This window comes from Hemiscyllium ocellatum, chromosome 19 (genome assembly GCF_020745735.1).
Source record: "Hemiscyllium ocellatum isolate sHemOce1 chromosome 19, sHemOce1.pat.X.cur, whole genome shotgun sequence".
Classification (NCBI taxonomy): Eukaryota; Metazoa; Chordata; class Chondrichthyes; order Orectolobiformes; family Hemiscylliidae; genus Hemiscyllium; species Hemiscyllium ocellatum.
In genome coordinates this window covers 22,208,686-22,226,998 of record NC_083419.1, presented here as the reverse complement: position 1 = coordinate 22,226,998, position 18,313 = coordinate 22,208,686, and the positions used below count along the sequence as shown (strand labels likewise).

Genomic DNA, 18,313 nt, shown 5'->3' with positions numbered 1-18,313 from the left:
ATGAATTTGCAGTCAACTTTGATTGGAAGAAGCATTGCCATGGAAAAAGCAACAGGGGACTATTGATTTCCCATGCTTAAACCCAAAAAGGTGCAAGACTTTGACATATTCCTTTTGTTTGCAGAGGATAGGTTTCTATGACTGTTTGATGCCTTGAGCAAGCATAAATGAACCACATTACAAAATTGTCTGATTATCTTAAATTAGTTATTCACATCACTATTAGTACACTCAGAATGTTTAACAAGTTTAGCAATTGCAGTCATATCTAACTGCAAAGGGTTCATTTGCAAGTGCCTGTACTCTGCCTATTGTGAAGTACCTGAAGCTGTCAAGTCCTGGTTCTAATTCACTAACTGGCTTTTAGTGAAGTGAGTATGCAACTCTCCCCTTTAGAGGCTCTGTTCTGGTTTCTACCTCTAGGTTAGAAAGCCTGTGTTCAAATCCCACCTACTCACAGAAAATCGATGCAGGAGTAGGACATTCAGCCTTTTGAGCCTGCACCACCATTCAGAAGATCATGGCTGATCATGCAATCTCAGTATCTCACTCCCACTTTCTCTATTACTCCAGAGTGTATTATTAACATTGCTGAGCAGCTTGATTAAAAGTACCTATACCTCTCACCTGCGGCACCTCTCAGTATAATTACCAAGAGAAACACTACTGAAATTAAAAACTAAAAAAGTACAAAATGATTGACCTAGATCCAAGTCCTCCAATACTTTGTTTTGTGAACAACGAAGCTATCAGTGGAAGATGACTTGCTGCCTTAATTTCACACTTCCCACTTGTTTGCACATTCTGTTTACATATTTAGAAACAATTTATGAGGTTCCCTATCACTGTTCCCTACGTGCTGACAAAACCGATCTTAAACTGTATTTCGGTTCTCCAGCAAAGCAGGGGAAGGTGTTGCGGGAAGTTATTAATATACAGTATTCTGATGTGGATTAGAGAATTTCAACACAATGTAATTAATCGACACTTATATTGATTGAATGGACCCTATTAAAATTTATCTACTGGTAAAATGATTCCAGGAGGAAGAAATATAAAGTGGTTAAAATTACAGTTACAGCTCCTCTGTTATGAGATTGGTGTCGGCGGCTGCTGCTGAGAGTTGGCAAGAGGTTCACCAGTAGCTAGAGGCCGCTTTTTCTCCATCTGTTGAACCAGGCACCCTCAACCTTGACAACTACGAATGCTTGAGGAAACAAAAGTTTAACACTATTTGTGATTGATGGTACTTGAGAATGTTACAAGGTGAGCTGCCGACATTTTTCCTAAATGTTGAGCTGCCAGTGTGTACTCACTCCAAAAACAAACCTGTACAGATTGACACTTCAACAGATGTCTTCAAAGGATCCTCAGTCTCATCGCTGTTGTGGTTTATTATATAAATACATGTATGAATTGGGAGTTTATTTTCCACTTCACGTTGATCGACGTTGACAGATAGTGAACGCGTACACGAACTGATATCGTGAAAGTCATTCATTTATTTGCTGGGTTTGTATTTGAAGAAACCTTCTGAAAGCTCAATCTCGATTAAAACAGGCACGGAGTGTTGCAAGGAAGCAATCATATCCATGTCTGAAACCTGAGGGTAATGCTTTGGTTTGTTGGAAATGCCGTTGTAAATGCGCCTTTATTATCCAGCAAGTTGTCGGTGGTGTGTGTGTGTGTGTGTTTGAGTTTTGCTTTTAGCATCAGCCCTGGAGACCACTCGGATTTAAAACGTCTCTCCGCAAGTCCACACTAAACGAATTTCTAACAAACAACAAGAGAGAGAGAAAAAATGTCTGGTTGTCTTATCTGCAAACGCGTTGTTTTCCCCAGTGACTTTCAAAAGGCAGTTTGCTAAATAACAAGAGGGGAGATATGTTTTAAAAAAACAAACAATCTGCACAGAAGCTGCATCGTGGTTGTCGGGAGCAGGGTGTTGTCTGGTGTGTGTTTTTTTTGATGGAAGGAAAATATGGTCACGTACTTTCTGGAAATAAGCCCATCACTTCTCTCTCTCTCTCTCCCTCCCTCTCTCTCACTCATAGAGGTCGACTGCATCTCCGAGGAGGGAAAAGAGGTGACTGATCAATATTAAGCAGAACTGTCATTCCGTTTGACTTCACCTGCCCGCCTCACTGTCTGGAAAGATGCGAATGGGGAAGGCGCTAAGGGGATAGCAGCTAACCTTACCATCGACTCGGTGGTTTCACAGGAGGGGGGTAAAAGAAAACACAGCCAGAGACAGAGAGAGCGAGAGAGAGAAAATAATACACACACAGCACACGCCAACCCCCCCCCCCCCAACCCCACCCCACCTCAAAACAAACAACAACAAAAAACAATTCACAGCTTCGGGTCTTCGTTTCCGAGTCATGTCTGAGCCGGAGAGATGGGCAAGATTGACGACAACGAGCGGATAGTTCTCAACGTTGGGGGAACTCGGCACGAAACTTACAGGACCACGTTGAAGACGCTGCCCGGGACCCGGCTAGCCCTGCTCGCCGACTCGGATGGGCAGAGCGTCCCTGACTGCGACCCCCGAGTTAACCAGTACTTCTTCGACCGCCACCCGGGAGTGTTCGCCTATGTGCTCAACTACTACCGGACGGGCAAGCTGCACTGCCCGGCTGATGTGTGCGGGCCCCTCTTCGAGGAGGAGCTCGCCTTCTGGGGCATCGATGAGACCGACGTGGAGCCTTGCTGCTGGATGACCTACAGGCAGCACCGGGACGCCGAGGAAGCGCTGGACATCTTCGAAGCGCCCGACCTGCTGAACGGCGAGCCCCCGGAGCCAGACGACGAGGATGAGCTCAACAGGAGACTGGGCATCGAGGAGTGCAGCCCGGGCGCTACGGGCAAGGCCAGCCGATGGAAGAGGTGGCAACCCCGGATCTGGGCACTCTTCGAAGATCCCTACTCATCCAGAGCAGCCAGGGTAAGAACCTGAAGGCGAGGGTTCCGCTGAAACTTTGCTAGAGGAACCCACGCTTTACCTCCCCCTTTTATTAGCCGCAATTCATTTAATTATTGTTTCTCTTTTTTTTACTTCCCCCGCGCCTTTAAGAGAGAGAGCAGCAAACAACTGAGAGGAAATCTCTTGTAACGAGGGCCGTGATTTAGCGCCGGTTGCGGTTTTTGTTTTATTTCCCGCGAATGCAAAGTGTTACAGGTTGTCCGGCTGTTCAATGTTTTCGCCAAACATATGCACAGCTTCCAGAGTTTACCATCACTCGGTTTATCCACCTCCCCCAATCTCACCAATGGTGCAATTTTTAGCTTCAGTTTTGAAGACATTCTGCAGTTAGTTTCTTAGTGTAGATAGTCTGTAGCAGCTATATTTGGAGCACTTTCCCATCTGCAATTGTTAGAACCAGTCCCACCATTTAATGGCTATCATATGCATGCTCATCTTATTTCATAACTACTTCAGAAGCGTTCTGCAAATTGCTTTTAAGGTTGACGATGGTTAACAAATGTTTTAATTGGAATCATTTCCTCAAATCGTGTTGCCAGTTATAATCTTAAGGAAAAACAGAACCGAGAATCTACCACTTGACTAACCGGCAACCATGCACAGGAAATTTCGAGAATTGCTATAGCGATGGTTACAATATCGACAGGAGATTTTACAGTCAGGTGACAAGTACAGATGAATCCGCACCTGCTGTGTTCATAAACCTGGTTAACTACCCCGCCAACAACAAAAAAAACTGTTTATATAATACAAGTAGAGTAGTAGTGACAACCTGTTGCAAAACGTGCAAGGTTTTATTAATCAAATCACATCATGGTCACGTCGGCTGTGATTATTACAAAGGAGAGAATTTCAGCTCCCCGAAGAAAAAAAGCCTATTGTTTCATGAATAACGAACCCAACATCTCAAACTTTAAACTGACTAACTTTAGTCCCCCCTCCTGATGGAACTCTAAGCCTCTGAAGTGACATTGGCATAGTGACAAAAAATGAAGTGTACATAATGTCAATGGCTGTAGGTGATTACAAAGTAACACTGTCGTCTCTAGTTGTTATTAGAACTTTGTTTTCAATCACTTCCCTTTGGTTTCACGTTCACTGACAATCACAGCTTCTGGGTTAGTCTTTTCCAGTTGGCATGAACCGAATTCCACGATTGGTTTGGGGAGATGTTGGAAAAAACATTTTTTTCGTTTAGAAAGATAATCACTGAATAGCCATTCAAATCTAATAATTATTTCTTCTGAGACAGAGGGGGTGGGGGAAAGACCCCGCAATCGTGTTTTTTTTTGGTATGGAGAATTATAAGTCGCCCCCTGAGATATGATTGGACTGTTCCTGTTCAGGGAATATGAACAATTCTATTACCATGCACAACGTTAACCAGCCTGATAGAAGGGTGAATGGGAACAGTGTTAATGCTTGTATATTTGAAAAATTGAAGTAATTTCGACGTGAAAAAAATCTGATTGAAAACTGATGATAGTGAAAAGCGATACATTTACCATCGCTTCCTGTTCATGCAATTCTCTTCAATTCTTGCAGTAAATGAATTACTGGCAGTTATATAATTGATGCAAAATTAGCAATGATTGGCTGAATAGTCAGTCTTCAGTCAATTATTGTCATGGAAAACCATGCTTCCATTCACCGTTTGCATAGCTTCCATGCGTTATATATGAAGCAGCGTGCTGTATTAAAATGATTTGAAAAGGAGGAGGTTGTTGTGATTGACTGGGAGCCTGTGGACCAGCAATCAGCTGATGCCTCTCTCTCTCTCTTTGCTCTTCCCTCTTGCACTCATTCTGCTTGGCTGCACAGCTGCTGTTCTAGTTGCCATAGAGACCAGTATCTTCTTTGCACTGAAATCTGGTCTCTTGCCTTGCTTGTGCATCCCAGTGAGTCAAATGCCACTGAGCGATAAAGAAAAATAAACCTTTCAGAATTATACACACACACATTTCAGTACTATTTTAGGATCTGTTCTTAATCTGTTTGTTCCATCAAATGACTGCTTTGCTGCCTCAGATGTTATCTGATGTTCACTATATCTGATTATATGCTCCTTGAAGCAACTCACCAATTAGCTTCAAAATGTAAATTCCAATGTCATATTCTCATGCCTTCTGACTTGGCGAATGATCCCAGCTGCTTGGTGCGACCCCACGTGGCTGGCACATCTACAGCCATTCGCCACACCCCCACCCCTCACCCCCCTCCCCACAATCCAGCTGAGGGGTCTCTCCACTGCGAGTGGTGGGCAACTGGAACTGCATTCAGTCTCTAATACTAATCATCAGCCAGGCGGGTTATGGGCAGGGAATTGAGCTAATAAAAGCGAAATCATGTAGCTGTGGCAACCTGAAATTTTTTAAAAAGCCAAAAATGCCGAAGAAGCTCAACAGGTCTGGCAGGATCTGTGGAGAGAGATTCAGGTTGGGCTGGACTGTTCATGAAGAAGTGGAAATATGGGGAGGGGAGGTGTGATAAGGCCTCCAATGTGTGCAGTGGGCCTATAAAATGGGTATTCCCCCCCCGCCCCCTGCCACTCATTGCCAAGGTACCAACCTGAGTATTGACAGCTGCTAAGCTCTTATTTTGAGTGCCCACTTCTACCGTGGATTAAATCCCAATCGCAGTTTTTAAAGGTCCTTCAGTCACCATGAATTGACCCATTAAGCATCGCAGTTAGCCCAAGGGTGGGAGGCCTCCCACTGCCTCTCCCAGCATTGGTACAGTCGTGGCAGGAGCAGATATTGGCACTATAGAGTCATAGAGATGTACAACACAAAAACAGACTCGTCAGTCTAACTTGTCCATGCTGACCAGATATCCCACCCAATCTAGTCCCATCTGCCACCACCCGCCCCATATCCCTCCAAACCCTTCCTATTTATATAACCATCCAAATGCCTCTTAAATGTTGCAATTGTACCAGCCTCCACCACTTCCTCTGGCAGCTCATTCCATACACATACCACCCTCTGCATGAAAAAGTTGCCCCTTAGGTCTCTTTTATATCTTTCCCCTCTCACCCTAAACCTATGCCCTCTAGTTCTGGACTCCCCCCAGGGAAGAGACTTTGTCTGTTAATTGTATCCATGCCCTTTATGATTTTATAAACCTCTATAAGGTCACCCTTCAGCTACCGACGCTCCAGGGAAAACAGTCCCAACCTATTGAAACTCTCCCTATAGCTCAAATCCTCCAACCCTGGCAACATCCTTGTAAATCTTTTCTGAACCCTTTCAAGTTTCGCAACATCTTTCAGATAGGAAGAAGACCTGAATTGTATGCAACATTCCAACAGTGGCCTAACCAATGTCCTGTACAGCTGCAACATGACCTCCCAATTCCTGTATTCAATACTCTGACCAGTAAAGCAAAGCATACCAAATGTCTTCTTCACTATCCTACCTACCTGTGATTCTACTTTCAAGGAGCTATGAACCTGCATTCTATGGTCTCTTTGTTCAGCAACACTCCCTAAGATCTTACCATTAAGTGTATAAGCCCTGCTAAGATTTGACATCAAACATTGCAGCTTCCTTGACATATTAATCCCTCCCCAGTGGTGTTGTGCAGGCATTGGTATAAACTCCAGCTCCATCATACTCTTTCACTATCTTAAAGACATAGTTTTTAAGTCAGACTTCAATCTTTTTTAACAGTAAAGAGCTTCAGCCTGTACAGCTTTTCTGGATAGTATTTTCCTCATGTTTCTGGTATTTTCTTTGTGATTTCTTTTGCAGCATCTATTTTTTATAATATGAAAAAGAGAACTATGCACAGCTCTCCAGCTAAGCTTGCAATTTTATAGCCATTTTAACCTATTTGCTACATTTGTGGATCCTGTACCTCTTTGCTTGCCTAACCATTCAGACTCCTGTTTAACAATCGCAATATGACCTCCTTATACCTGACAACAAATGTGTTGCCTCACACTTGCCTGTACTGAAATTAAATTGTGCTTATTAATATTTACCTATATATTTAGTTTTTTTTGTAGTAACTATGCCTTCTAATGTGGTGTCATTTGAACATTGTGAAATTGTACTTCCATCTCCACAGGTCAAATAGTTCATGTAAATTGTGAACAGTTGTGGATCCAGCACTTATTCACGAGGAATGCAAATCCCACCTTTTACCTGACACTTCCTTTACTGGGAGGTGTACATCACTGGCATGACCCAGAATTTGTTGTGTATTCCCAAATGCTGTTGAACTGTGTAGATTGCGAGGTCAATTCAGAAATCAGTTAAGAGCCAATCATCTTTTTGTGGGTGTAGTGTCATATATAAACTAGGACAGATATGGATGACAGATTTCCTTCCCTAAAGGCCATTAGTGAACCAGGTTGGTTCCAATCAGATATTTTCTTCACTAAGATTAGTTTTGCATTCCAAATTTATTAATTGAATTCAAATTCTGCCAGTTGCTGTGGTCCATTTGAACCCATGTTCCCAAAGCATTAATCTCTGGATTGCAAGCATTAACACTACCATTACTCCATTATCTTGCCATAGTCTGAGCAACAATAAGCTATTTCAAGTAGATCTGTTGCAAGCAGGGTAGATAGAGTAAAAGGGACTTGGCCTAGCTATTTGTCTGGACTGCTGCCATAATGCATTTTCTCCATTTAAGTAAATGAAACCTGAAGACAAAGTTCATGCGGAATTGATGTAACAGAAGCAAAAATGAGAAAAAATAGAATAATATTCAGTAAATGATCCACTGCATAACTATATATATTTCTATATTCCATTTTGTGGCTTTTTTATTATATTTGCAAACACAAGTTTGCAATCCGTCTCCAATTTGGTTCTCATTAATTTATTTCATTATTTAACTCAGAACTCTTTTAAATTCTCGTGGGATTTGCTATGCAAGAAAATAGCTTTTGATGTAAACGTGCAATTGTTCCAAAAAGATGTCAACACTCTCATGGGAATCATGTATGAGTTTAAAAACTGCAATTTTATTTCATTTAAATGTAAATAAGTAAAAAGGAAAATAAATAATAGGAGATTTTTTGTGAATATCTATTTATTAAAAGCTTTTGAGTTGTTGCAACTGGACAGTTGACCAACCAAACCATTGTCAGTGCAGAGGTCAATGACCAAATTTTAAGCAAACACTAATAATCATACAAGTTAAAAAAAACGAAAATTTCATAATATGAGCTAAATTTAAAAGGTAAATAAAATGAGGACTGAATGAGTTTAATTTGGTATTGATGAGCATGATAGTATTCTTAAACTATTGCTGCTGTATCCCAAAACTCAGCAATCCAAGAACCATCTGTGTAAAAGCAAAACACTAATTACATTTTCACATCTATTCAACAGCATGGAAAGCTAGGTCAGTTAAAGGCCATTTAAACAACTTGCAGCCTAACTGCTTCAAATTACTGCTTGGTAATCTTTTCATATTCTAATGGTATTGTTTTTTAAATGACAATATATATTACACAGAGCTATCAGCTCCGTGAGAACAGATGGTGCTGTGAATAAAAACTGTCACAGTAATGCCATTAAAATCACTATAATCCATATAGTTTCCAGTTAAAATTAAAATAGCATCTAGTTTTTGACAACTTAGTTATTTGTTTAACATGCATACAGGATGAGATGCCAGAAAAATATGATCTCTATCACAGTTGAGCCTCTGACAATGACTCACTTACTGCTTTGGTGCTTGTGAATGAACAAGTAAGGAAATTTATGGTGTAAATAAGAGTATCCTGTAGATCATCATTAAATAGTCTATGTAAACACATGAACATAGTATTGACTGCAGTGGTGGCAAGAGAGGGGTGTGCAGTTAGATGAGATAGGAGGCAAGAGTACGGGTCGTTTACATCTGGGATTGAAGTTTGAATCCAGCAATTGATAGAATTGAAGTCTTCCTGATCTGCTGGATGCAAGAATCCTACATGAATTTGATTTGGGCAGCGTGACCTTTCTTGGTACTGTAGACCCACGGCGCAAAATTGTCCAAGCACTGCGCCAGTTAGAAATTACAAAGTGGATAGATGGCTGCCATGGAGAAAACAGCGTGACCTATTGGTCAACCAGGTGTATCTTTCCTATACAGTTTAACAGGTGCAGAGCAAGAAAGATTTTATTTGTATTGAACTTCTGCATTTACTGAGTTGGGAATGTTTGATGCTGGTATTGAGCAAGTAAAAAGAAAGAAAATAGTCCATTTTTCACCACCATCGTAAGGAGAGCTAAAATGAAAAAAGAAGTGAACATAGCATCAGCCTTTATATGTTTTGTTACGTTATCTCAGTGCTTAATAATAACTTGGTGTGAAGATTTTAGAATTGAATTTGTTTCAATCATTGATCATTTTCTCGTGATATTAAGGCAAAGCATGAAAAAGTAAAGAGGAAGGTAACCAGAAGAAATATATAACTTGATCAAGTTTTATATCTATCTTTTCATTCCAGAGTCAAGTTATGATTATGCCATTAAAGTCCACACATGTTTGAAAGTGATGTGTGAACTTATTTTGGTCTGTAAACAATTAAACATGCATAATTACAGTTTAACTATTTATATGATGACCTAGTGTTTTCTTGATTTGGAGATGCCAGTGTTGGACTGGGGTGTACAAAGTTAAAAATCACACAACACCAGGTTATAGTCCAACAGGTTTAATTGGAAGCACACTAGCTTTCGGAGCGATGCTCACCTGATGAAGGAGTGTCGCTCCAAAAGCTAGTTGCTTCCAATTAAACATGTTGGACTATAACCTGGTGTTGTGTGATTTTTAACTTAGTGTTTTTTGACAGCTTAATTTCCCAGTGAAGAAGAAAATGGCTGACTTTGTTGTAATGACTTAACAGTAATCAAACATCCAGTGAGCAATGGGACATTTTGATGTCGAGTGTTCATGATGACACTTGTCACTAGATTTTTAAAGAAGGAAGAAATGAGACCTAGAAAGGAAATGTTTTATAAGTACAAATAAATATACATACATAAATACACAAAGATGTTACATGAACGTGTTCTTGAGGAAGTAGTATCAAATGGGCAACGCCCTCTTGAATGGTCCTACCTGTCCATTTTCCTTTTCACCTATCTGCTCCACCCTCCTCTTGACCTGTCACTTTCACCCACACTTTCATCTGTCTATCACATTCCCAGCTACCTTCCTCCCACCCCCAACCCTCCCCTCTCATTTATCTCTCTGCCCCCTCTGCCCACTAGCCTCATTCCTGACGAAGGGCTTATGCTTGAAACGTCGACTCTCCTGCTCCTTGGTTGCTGCCTTACCAGCTGTGCTTTTCCAGCACCACTCTTTTCGACTCTTATCTCCAGAATCTACAATCTTCACTTGCTCTGTAGTAGTTTCATCACAATTTCATCTAATGATAAACCACTGCAGCTAGGAACTGGGTGTGGCATGGAGTTCACAGGATAACTGGTTTGCAATCCAGGAAAACAAATGGATTGAAAGACTTCTTTTTTTCCTAACTCAAATGATCCTGCATGAAATAATTTAATTACATACATTTTCAACTAGATCTAATGGACATTAATTCACAGGACAAAAGTATGCTCATTCTTACCTTAATTGTAAAGGTCATTCGATTGTGGTTTGATAATTAGGAGGTAGACAGTCTGTTACCACATGTTGCAAAGTAGATGTCATAAAGCATACAAAAATATTCTGTAAGGCGAAAGAGGACAGACAGAGGTGAGTCTAAGAAGGTTAATGCATGGTTGGAGGAATGGTACAGAAGAACAACTTTTAGATCTGTATGTATTGGGACAATTTGGTGTAAGAGAGTCTTACATGAGGTAAATGAATAGAGTTGGAACTAATATTTCTGTGATGAGGTTAACGAATATTATGGAGAAGAGCTGAGCATTAAGAAAAAGCCACAGGGAGGAGAAACAATGTGTATGGACACTTGGAGGCAAATATAATTAGAATAAAACTTAGTCCAGAAAGTGATCAAATAATGGAGAAATGCAAAACAGGTTAAGTTGGGTATGGATACACGTTTGCAGTTTCAGACTGTGATAGGCTACGCTGGTGAGCTGCAGTTACAATTTGCCAAATGGAGCTATGATGTGGTGATAATGGTCTGGATCAACCAAGAGCAAAAATAGGAAATTAATCTTCCTGGTTATAATTAATTCCTACAAGCCGGAAAAAAATGGGAGAAACCAGCTGATCCACCAAGGTTACATCATTCTCGAGACACCTAGAGAATTATGCATGAACCCTCCAAACCCCTCACAGGAATGTAACGTCCTGGGAGAGACAAACAAAATCTGAAAAACACAAAGATTGTAATGGGAAAAACATAATCAAGCTGGCAAACTCTTTTCCTGTCCTAGTGAAACCTGCCGAGAGTTGCATTGATTATGTGGACATCAACTGCAAATCTTTTACACCACACTTTTAAGACCATGTCTTATGGTCTTATCATAGTATATCTACCCCAAATAAGGACACACATAATTATCTCATGAATGTTTGCAAAGAGTCAGCATGCCTTGTACAAGCTGGCATTACATTCCAGAGACTCAATACTCTCTGAAAAATGTCTGTCACTACTCCTGCATAATTGAAAGACATGCCCACATTTTGTCAAGCTCAAACAATTTATCATGAGCCTGCCATTTCAAATTTTTGTTTATTTCTCTCTGGTCTTCTCTAAGTGTAAGCCAATGTGAATAACTAAGACACTTTAAGGGATAGAGTTCTTGTGGTGCTAGAAGGTCTGGCCTCAATGTTGAATACCTATGCTGAAATGTGCCATGACACTCCTGAGCAGGTTTTTACATTTATACATTTATATGTATAATGCAGATCTAACTATGCCAGTGTTTGTGTTTCTTTTTTAATGCAAACATGGGGTCTTGTGACACTGTAGTGATGACCATAACTCTGAGCCAGACCGGCTGGGTTCAATTCCTGCCTCCTCCAGAGGTGAGTCATACTATGTCTGAACAGGTCAATTACAAAAGATCTCAGTCTTACAGGTCTCTGTTGAGCTTTTGCAATGGCTGCTACATCACTCCACATAAGGGAACCAAAATGGAGTGCATTGTTCCACATGTGGTGCAATAAATGAGTTGTCTAAAGACAGTATGATGACATTTGAATTGGACTGAATGATTATAATTGTGCAATCTAATCTTCATCGGAGATTAAGAAGGACAAAAGGAGGCTTAGAAATCTTGATTAAAGAAATAGTCACTGTCAAAAATGAATGATGTGCCAGTGGGTTCAAGGTCAGAAAATATTTGGTTAAGGTCAAAGGACATAAGAGATGCTGTGACATTGCTGGGTGCACTGTACACTACAGGTCAGCAAATAGTGGGAAGGAGAAAAATGAGAAAGCAATACTGTAGTGATGAAAACCATTTTTTAATTATCTCATCCTGTCTGGGCAAAAAACACAGCAAGGTGAATGTGGAGCAAAAATGCAGGGGGAAATAGTAGGATTGTGGTATTGGGCTAGCATTCCAGAGGCTAGAGGTAATGGTCTGGAGATACAGATTTAGATCCCACCATGGCAGCTGGTGGAATTTAACCACAAATAATACATCTGGTGTTAAAAGCTGCTTTTAGCAGTGGAAACTACCATCAACTGTTTTTACCAAATCTATCTGGTTCATTAATGTCCTTCAGGGAGGGAAATCTAGGAGAAAGTGAGGACAACAGATTCTGGAGATCAGAGTCAGAAGTGTGGTGCTGGAAAAGCACAGGCAGCATCCGAGGAGCAGGAGAATTGATGTTTTGGGCATAAGTTGGTATTCATTAAGGGAAATCCACCCAGTCTTGTGAAAGGATCAGACCCTGGTAGATCGGGAGCAAGAAGATTGGCAAGTTAAACAGTAAATCACCCTTACAGAGGATGCAGTGACTCCAGATGCACATTAATATGCTTGGCTTATAAATGGCATCTGAAGTGGCCTAGCAAGCCATTCAGTTCCTAGGCAATTAGGGATGGACAACAAATGCTGGCCTTGTTAGTGATGCCCATGTCACACAAAAGAAAACAAAATGTGTGGAACAAAGAACAAAGAAAATTTACAGCCCAGGAACAGGCTCTTTGGCCCTCCAAGCCTGAGCTGATCCAAATCTACTGTCTAAACCTGTCGCCCAATTCCTAAGCATCTGTTTTCTTCTGCTTTCCACATACTCATGCATCTGTCCAGACGCATCTTATATGAATGTACTGTGCTTGCCTCTACCACCTCTTCTGGCAACACGTTCCAACACCCACCATCCTCTGTGTAAAGTACTTGCCGCGTGTATCCCCCTTAAACTTTTCACCTCTCACCTTGAGATCTCCATGTTTGCATTAAAAAAGAAACACAAACACTGGCATAGTTAGATCAAAGGGACGGTTAATGCATTATATATGCAACAGAATGTGTTTGATCACTGCATTGGATGAGGAAGGGAGCAATGTCTAACATCTAGATCTGGGAAATACGGTGGAACAAGTAGACAAGTTTGCTTCAGTGGGAAGCAGTGATCATAAAAATCAATATGTTTAAAGTTAGTTTTAAGAAAGGGACATGGGTGGCACAGTGGTTAACATTGCTGACAGCGCGAGAGGCTTGGGTTCAATTCCAGCCTTAGATGACTGGCTGTGCAGAGTTTGCATGCTCTTCCTTTGTCAGCAGGGTTTTCCGCCCACAGTGCAGAGATGTACAGGTTAGATGAATTGGCCATGCTAAATTGCCCTGTGGTGTCCAGGGATGCACCATTTAGCTGGGTTAGCCATGATCTAAAAACCCAATGCAGGGTTATGGAGATGTGGTGGGATGCTCTTCAACGGTTTGGTGCAGACTCGATGGGCTGAATGGCCTCTTTCTGCATTGTAGGGATTCTTTGATTGTAAGAAATGATCAGATGTGAATAGACTCAAGTCTACCTTTGGTGAGTTGTGAAAGGATCAGACCCTGGCAGATTGGGAGCAAGAGGATTGGCAAGTTAAACAGTAAATAACCTTTACTGAGGATGTTGTTTGAGTACTACCAGTTGACCCTGACAATAGACTATCTCATACTTTGCCTCGCCCTTGTTCATTCGATAAATTGAAGCTCACTGTGTGGTTTAGCACTGAACAACACAGATGGAGGAAATTCTCATACAAAAGTAGAAAGAATAAAAGGCTTGCATTTTTGTCATGTTTTTCATGCCCTCACACCATCTCAATTACTTTAAGCTCAACAGACTACTTTTGAAAGGCATTTATTTTTTTAAGGGCCAGCACAGATGACATTGGTACACAGCAAGAAGTTTAAGTCTTTTGGTGATGTTGGCAGAGGGATAATTGCAAATTTGGTGACTCTTTTCTGAGCAATTTCCATGGGATTCTCTCCATCCACCCGAACAGAGAAAACAGAGACCTCAGTATCACATCCCAGCCTCATAGCGGCATCTCCAACAATGTAACAGCAAATGAAGTGCCAAATTAAATTATGTGCTCAAATTCTAGAAGCAGCAAATATAAATAATTTCTAAATAGCATTGAATTAAGATGTTAAATAAAGATGAAAACCACCCTTTCCAGTCAGTGTCCTGAATTTTAATGTGCTCCTTTCCTTGCTGGTCACATGTGTTCTAGTCAGGATAATATTAGCTCAGTTTCTAATGGCATAGGCCTGTAAACATCACCCGAGAGAGGTGATGGGATGGGAACTGTGGGAAATTGAATAATTGTTACTGTTTGTGACCATTTAGGATATAATGCTCAGTAAGTGGATATGGGCAGTCTGTTTGCATTATCTCAGAGTCGGAACAAAAACTTAGCGGTATCAGTGCAGCGTCTCTTTGATGCTTATGTAACTACTCACAACCTTTCTAACAACATTGGATTATATTTACTGCAATGTGCCAAAATTAGTTGTAAACACAGAGAGATAGGTTGGGAATATTCTGTACCTTTGGACAATGTAACTTTTTATCAGATTTTGAAATATATGTTTTTTTTTCATCCTGGAGATGTGGACATCAGTGGCAAGGCCAACATTCATTGTCCATTCCCAGTAATCCTTTCAGAGGCTGGGTGGACCACACCCTGCACTGTTGAAAGGGGTGTGGTGCAGTGGTGCCTGCAATGTTGTTAGGTAGGGGACCAGAACTTTGATGCAATTACAATAAAGAAGAAATGATATATGCCAAAGTTAGGGCCGTGCCTGATTTGGAGAAATGGTTGCATTCACCAGTTCACAGGATCTTCTAAATGGTCACAATTTTGGAAGCTGCTGCTGGAAAACCTCTATAAATACATGGCAGTCACATTACGTGACAGTGGACTGAGAGGATGTTTCAGCCAGTGAATGACGTGACAGTCAAATGAACCTGCTTCATTCTGGAGAGTGTCAAGCATGGGTTTTACTGGATCTACACTCACCCAGTGAAGTACTGAGTACTCTATCTCATTCCTGAATTTTGCTTTGTGGTTAGTGGTGAGACTACAGACTGTCAGGAGGTAAGCTACTTGCTGCAGAATTTACAGCCTCTGACCCTGCTTAGCTTCCACAGTATTTATGGAATGGGCAATAAATACTTGCATTTACTCATCTGGATAATCATCAGGTCTGCATGCCAGTTAAATTAGTCCACTACCTGAGAAATTGTGAATGAAGCTGAACGATGTGCAGTCATTAACAAATAGTATTATATATGATGGAGGTTGGAAAAGGTTATTGAAGCTTGAGGACACTGTCATGAGGGATATCTGCAGTGATCTCCTGGGACTCAGATGATTGGTCTCCAATAAATACAGCCATGTTTGTTTGTGCTTGGTGTGTGCTGAAACAGAACTTTTTTTCTCTTCCTCGCTATTGATTTCAGTGTTAGGGGAGCTCTTTGTTGTCATCCCAAGTTCTGGTCTCTTGACATCCCAATTTTAATTGCTCCATCATTCGTGGCAGTGCCTTCGGATGCCTAGGCCCCAAACTCTGGAATTCCCTCCCTAAACTTCTCTTTCTCTCCAACACATTCCTTCTTTAAGATATTATTCTTTGACTGAAATTTTTGACCATTTGCTCCAATGTTACTTAAGTGGGTTGTTAAAACTGTATTTCATAACTGTCCTGTAAAGCACCCATCTTAATTGGGATGTTTAGTTACATCAAATATGCTATATAATACAAGGTATTGCTGTTGTTGATCCTAGGTTCAGATAACTTGCTGGGCTTGATGTTTAGGAATGACTACGACTGTTAAAATGGGCAAGGCGTCAGGATGGAGGGTTATATGATCCGTGTGTTATGTTGATGAACTGGAAGCATGGTGATGTCATTTCAGGCCCAGTACCTGTTGCTTTCCTTCAGTAAATCAAAGCTTTTTGTCTTTGTGAGATTAGAGTGAGAATATTAACGTTAAGAAATTATATACATTCTGAATTGCCATTGTTTATTGTTCTGAATAGGATTAGTTTCCCTACAGTGTGGAAATAGGCCCTTGAGCCCAACAAGTCCACACCGACCCTCCAAAGATCAACCACCCAGACCCATTCCCTTATATTCACCCCTGAACAATGCACCTAACACTACAGGCAACTTAGCATGGCCAATTAATCTAACCTGCACATCTTTGGACTGTGGGAGGAAACCCATGCAGACATGGGGAGAATATGCAAACTCCACAGGTGAGAATTGAACCCAGGCCCCTGGAGTTGTGAGGCAGCAGTGCTAACCACTGAGCCACCATGCCACCCCACAATCATCAGCTAATTTTCCTGCTGTGATTGTGTTTTTAATTCTTCCATCAGTGACAGTTTTCTTTGCTAAGATTTTGTAGGTGAATCCCCACCCATTGTCATAAATTGCCATTTTCCCAGAAAAGCTCTCTACTTACGTTATGCATGAACATTTCTTGATTGAGACATTTTGGCTAAAATGATTACTTTCAGGGTAGCAATTTAGTTACCATGAAAGTTGTAGAGGCAAAGCGTGTTTTGCATTTTCCCTGCTGACATGAAAGAGTATCTGGCAGAATCTGAAAATACAGTTAGAAGACACTAGAATGTCACGTGAAATGCCTAATCTCTAAGAACCCCTTGCTTCATTACCTGTAAATAAAATAAAGGGTAGAAGCAATGACTAGAAATGACGTAAGTGCTTGTGACCTGTCAACAGGATGCTTTCACTGACATGGTTTCACTAAATGAATATGAAACTACTTCTGTGGCTGAGAATGCTACATAAAGGAAAACTACTTTCACAATTGTCAATTTTTATGTTCCGTGCAAATAGATTAAATTTCCAAGTAAAAATAACTTACACAGTAAAGTGTACAAATTATTAGAAAGGACAGTTATCTGATAGGTGTATGTGTCAGAGGTAGAAAGGTATTACAATTTATAGAGTGGTGAGTTATAGAGTCATTGAGTCATAGAGATGTACAGCATAGAAACAGACCCTTCAGTCCAACCCATCCATGCCAACCAGATATCCCAACTCAATCTAGTCCCACTTGTCAGCACCCGGCCCATATCCTACCAAACCCTTCCTATTCATATACCGATCCAAATGCCTCTTAAATGTTGCAATTGTACCAGCCTCCACCACTTCCTCTGGCAGCTCATTCCATACACATACCACACACTATGTGAAAATGTTGCCCCTTTGGTCTCTTTTATATCTTTCCCCTCTCACCTAAACCTATGCCCTCTAGTTCTGGACTCCTGACCCCAGGGAAAACACTTTGTCTATTTATCCTATCCATGCCCCTCATAATTTTGTAAACCTCTATAAGGTCGCCCCTCAGCCTCTGACACTCTAAGGAAAACAGCCCCAGCCTATTCAGCCTCTCTCTCTATAGCTCAGATCCTCCAACCCTGGCAACATCCTTGTAAATCTTTTCTGAACCCTTCCAAGTTTCACAATATCTTTCTGATAGGAAGGAGATCAGAATTCCATGCAATATTCCAACAGTGGCCTAACCAATGTCCTGTACAGCCGCAACATGATCTCCCAACTCCTGTACTCAATACTCTGACCAATAAAAGAAAGCATACCAAACGCCTTCTTCGCTATCCTATCTATCTGCTACTCCACTTTCAAGGAGCTATGAACCTGCACTCCAAGGTCTCTTTGTTCAGCAACACTCCCTAGGACCTTACCATTAGGTGTATACATCCTGCTAAGATTTGCTTTCCAAAATTCAGCACCTTGCATTTATCTGGATTAAACTCCATCTGCCACTTCTCTGCTCATTGGCCCATCTGGTCCAGTACCTGCTGTAATCTGAGGTAACCCTCTTCGCTGTCCACTACACCTCCAATTTTGGTGTCATCTGTAAACTTACTAACCGTACCTCTTATGCTTGCATCAA

The 18,313-nt window shown here is 41.1% G+C and overlaps 1 protein-coding gene across 4 annotated transcripts in view; it reads left to right on the top strand.

Annotated features, from left to right (window-relative positions):
• Positions 1–1,544: 1,544 nt before the first annotated feature.
• LOC132824659 (potassium voltage-gated channel subfamily C member 2-like) overlaps positions 1,545–18,313 on the top strand; it is a 160,860-nt gene continuing 144,091 nt past the window's right edge. For 3 of the 4 annotated variants that reach the window (XM_060839296.1, XM_060839297.1, XM_060839294.1), the window contains exon 1: positions 1,939–2,944. In XM_060839296.1, coding sequence (XP_060695279.1) covers positions 2,399–2,944 — 546 coding nt within the window. In that variant the 5' untranslated portion in view covers positions 1,939–2,398. Of the gene's footprint in view, positions 1,610–1,938; positions 2,945–18,313 lie in introns of those variants that run through there. The other variant, XM_060839295.1, reaches the window with a different exon arrangement.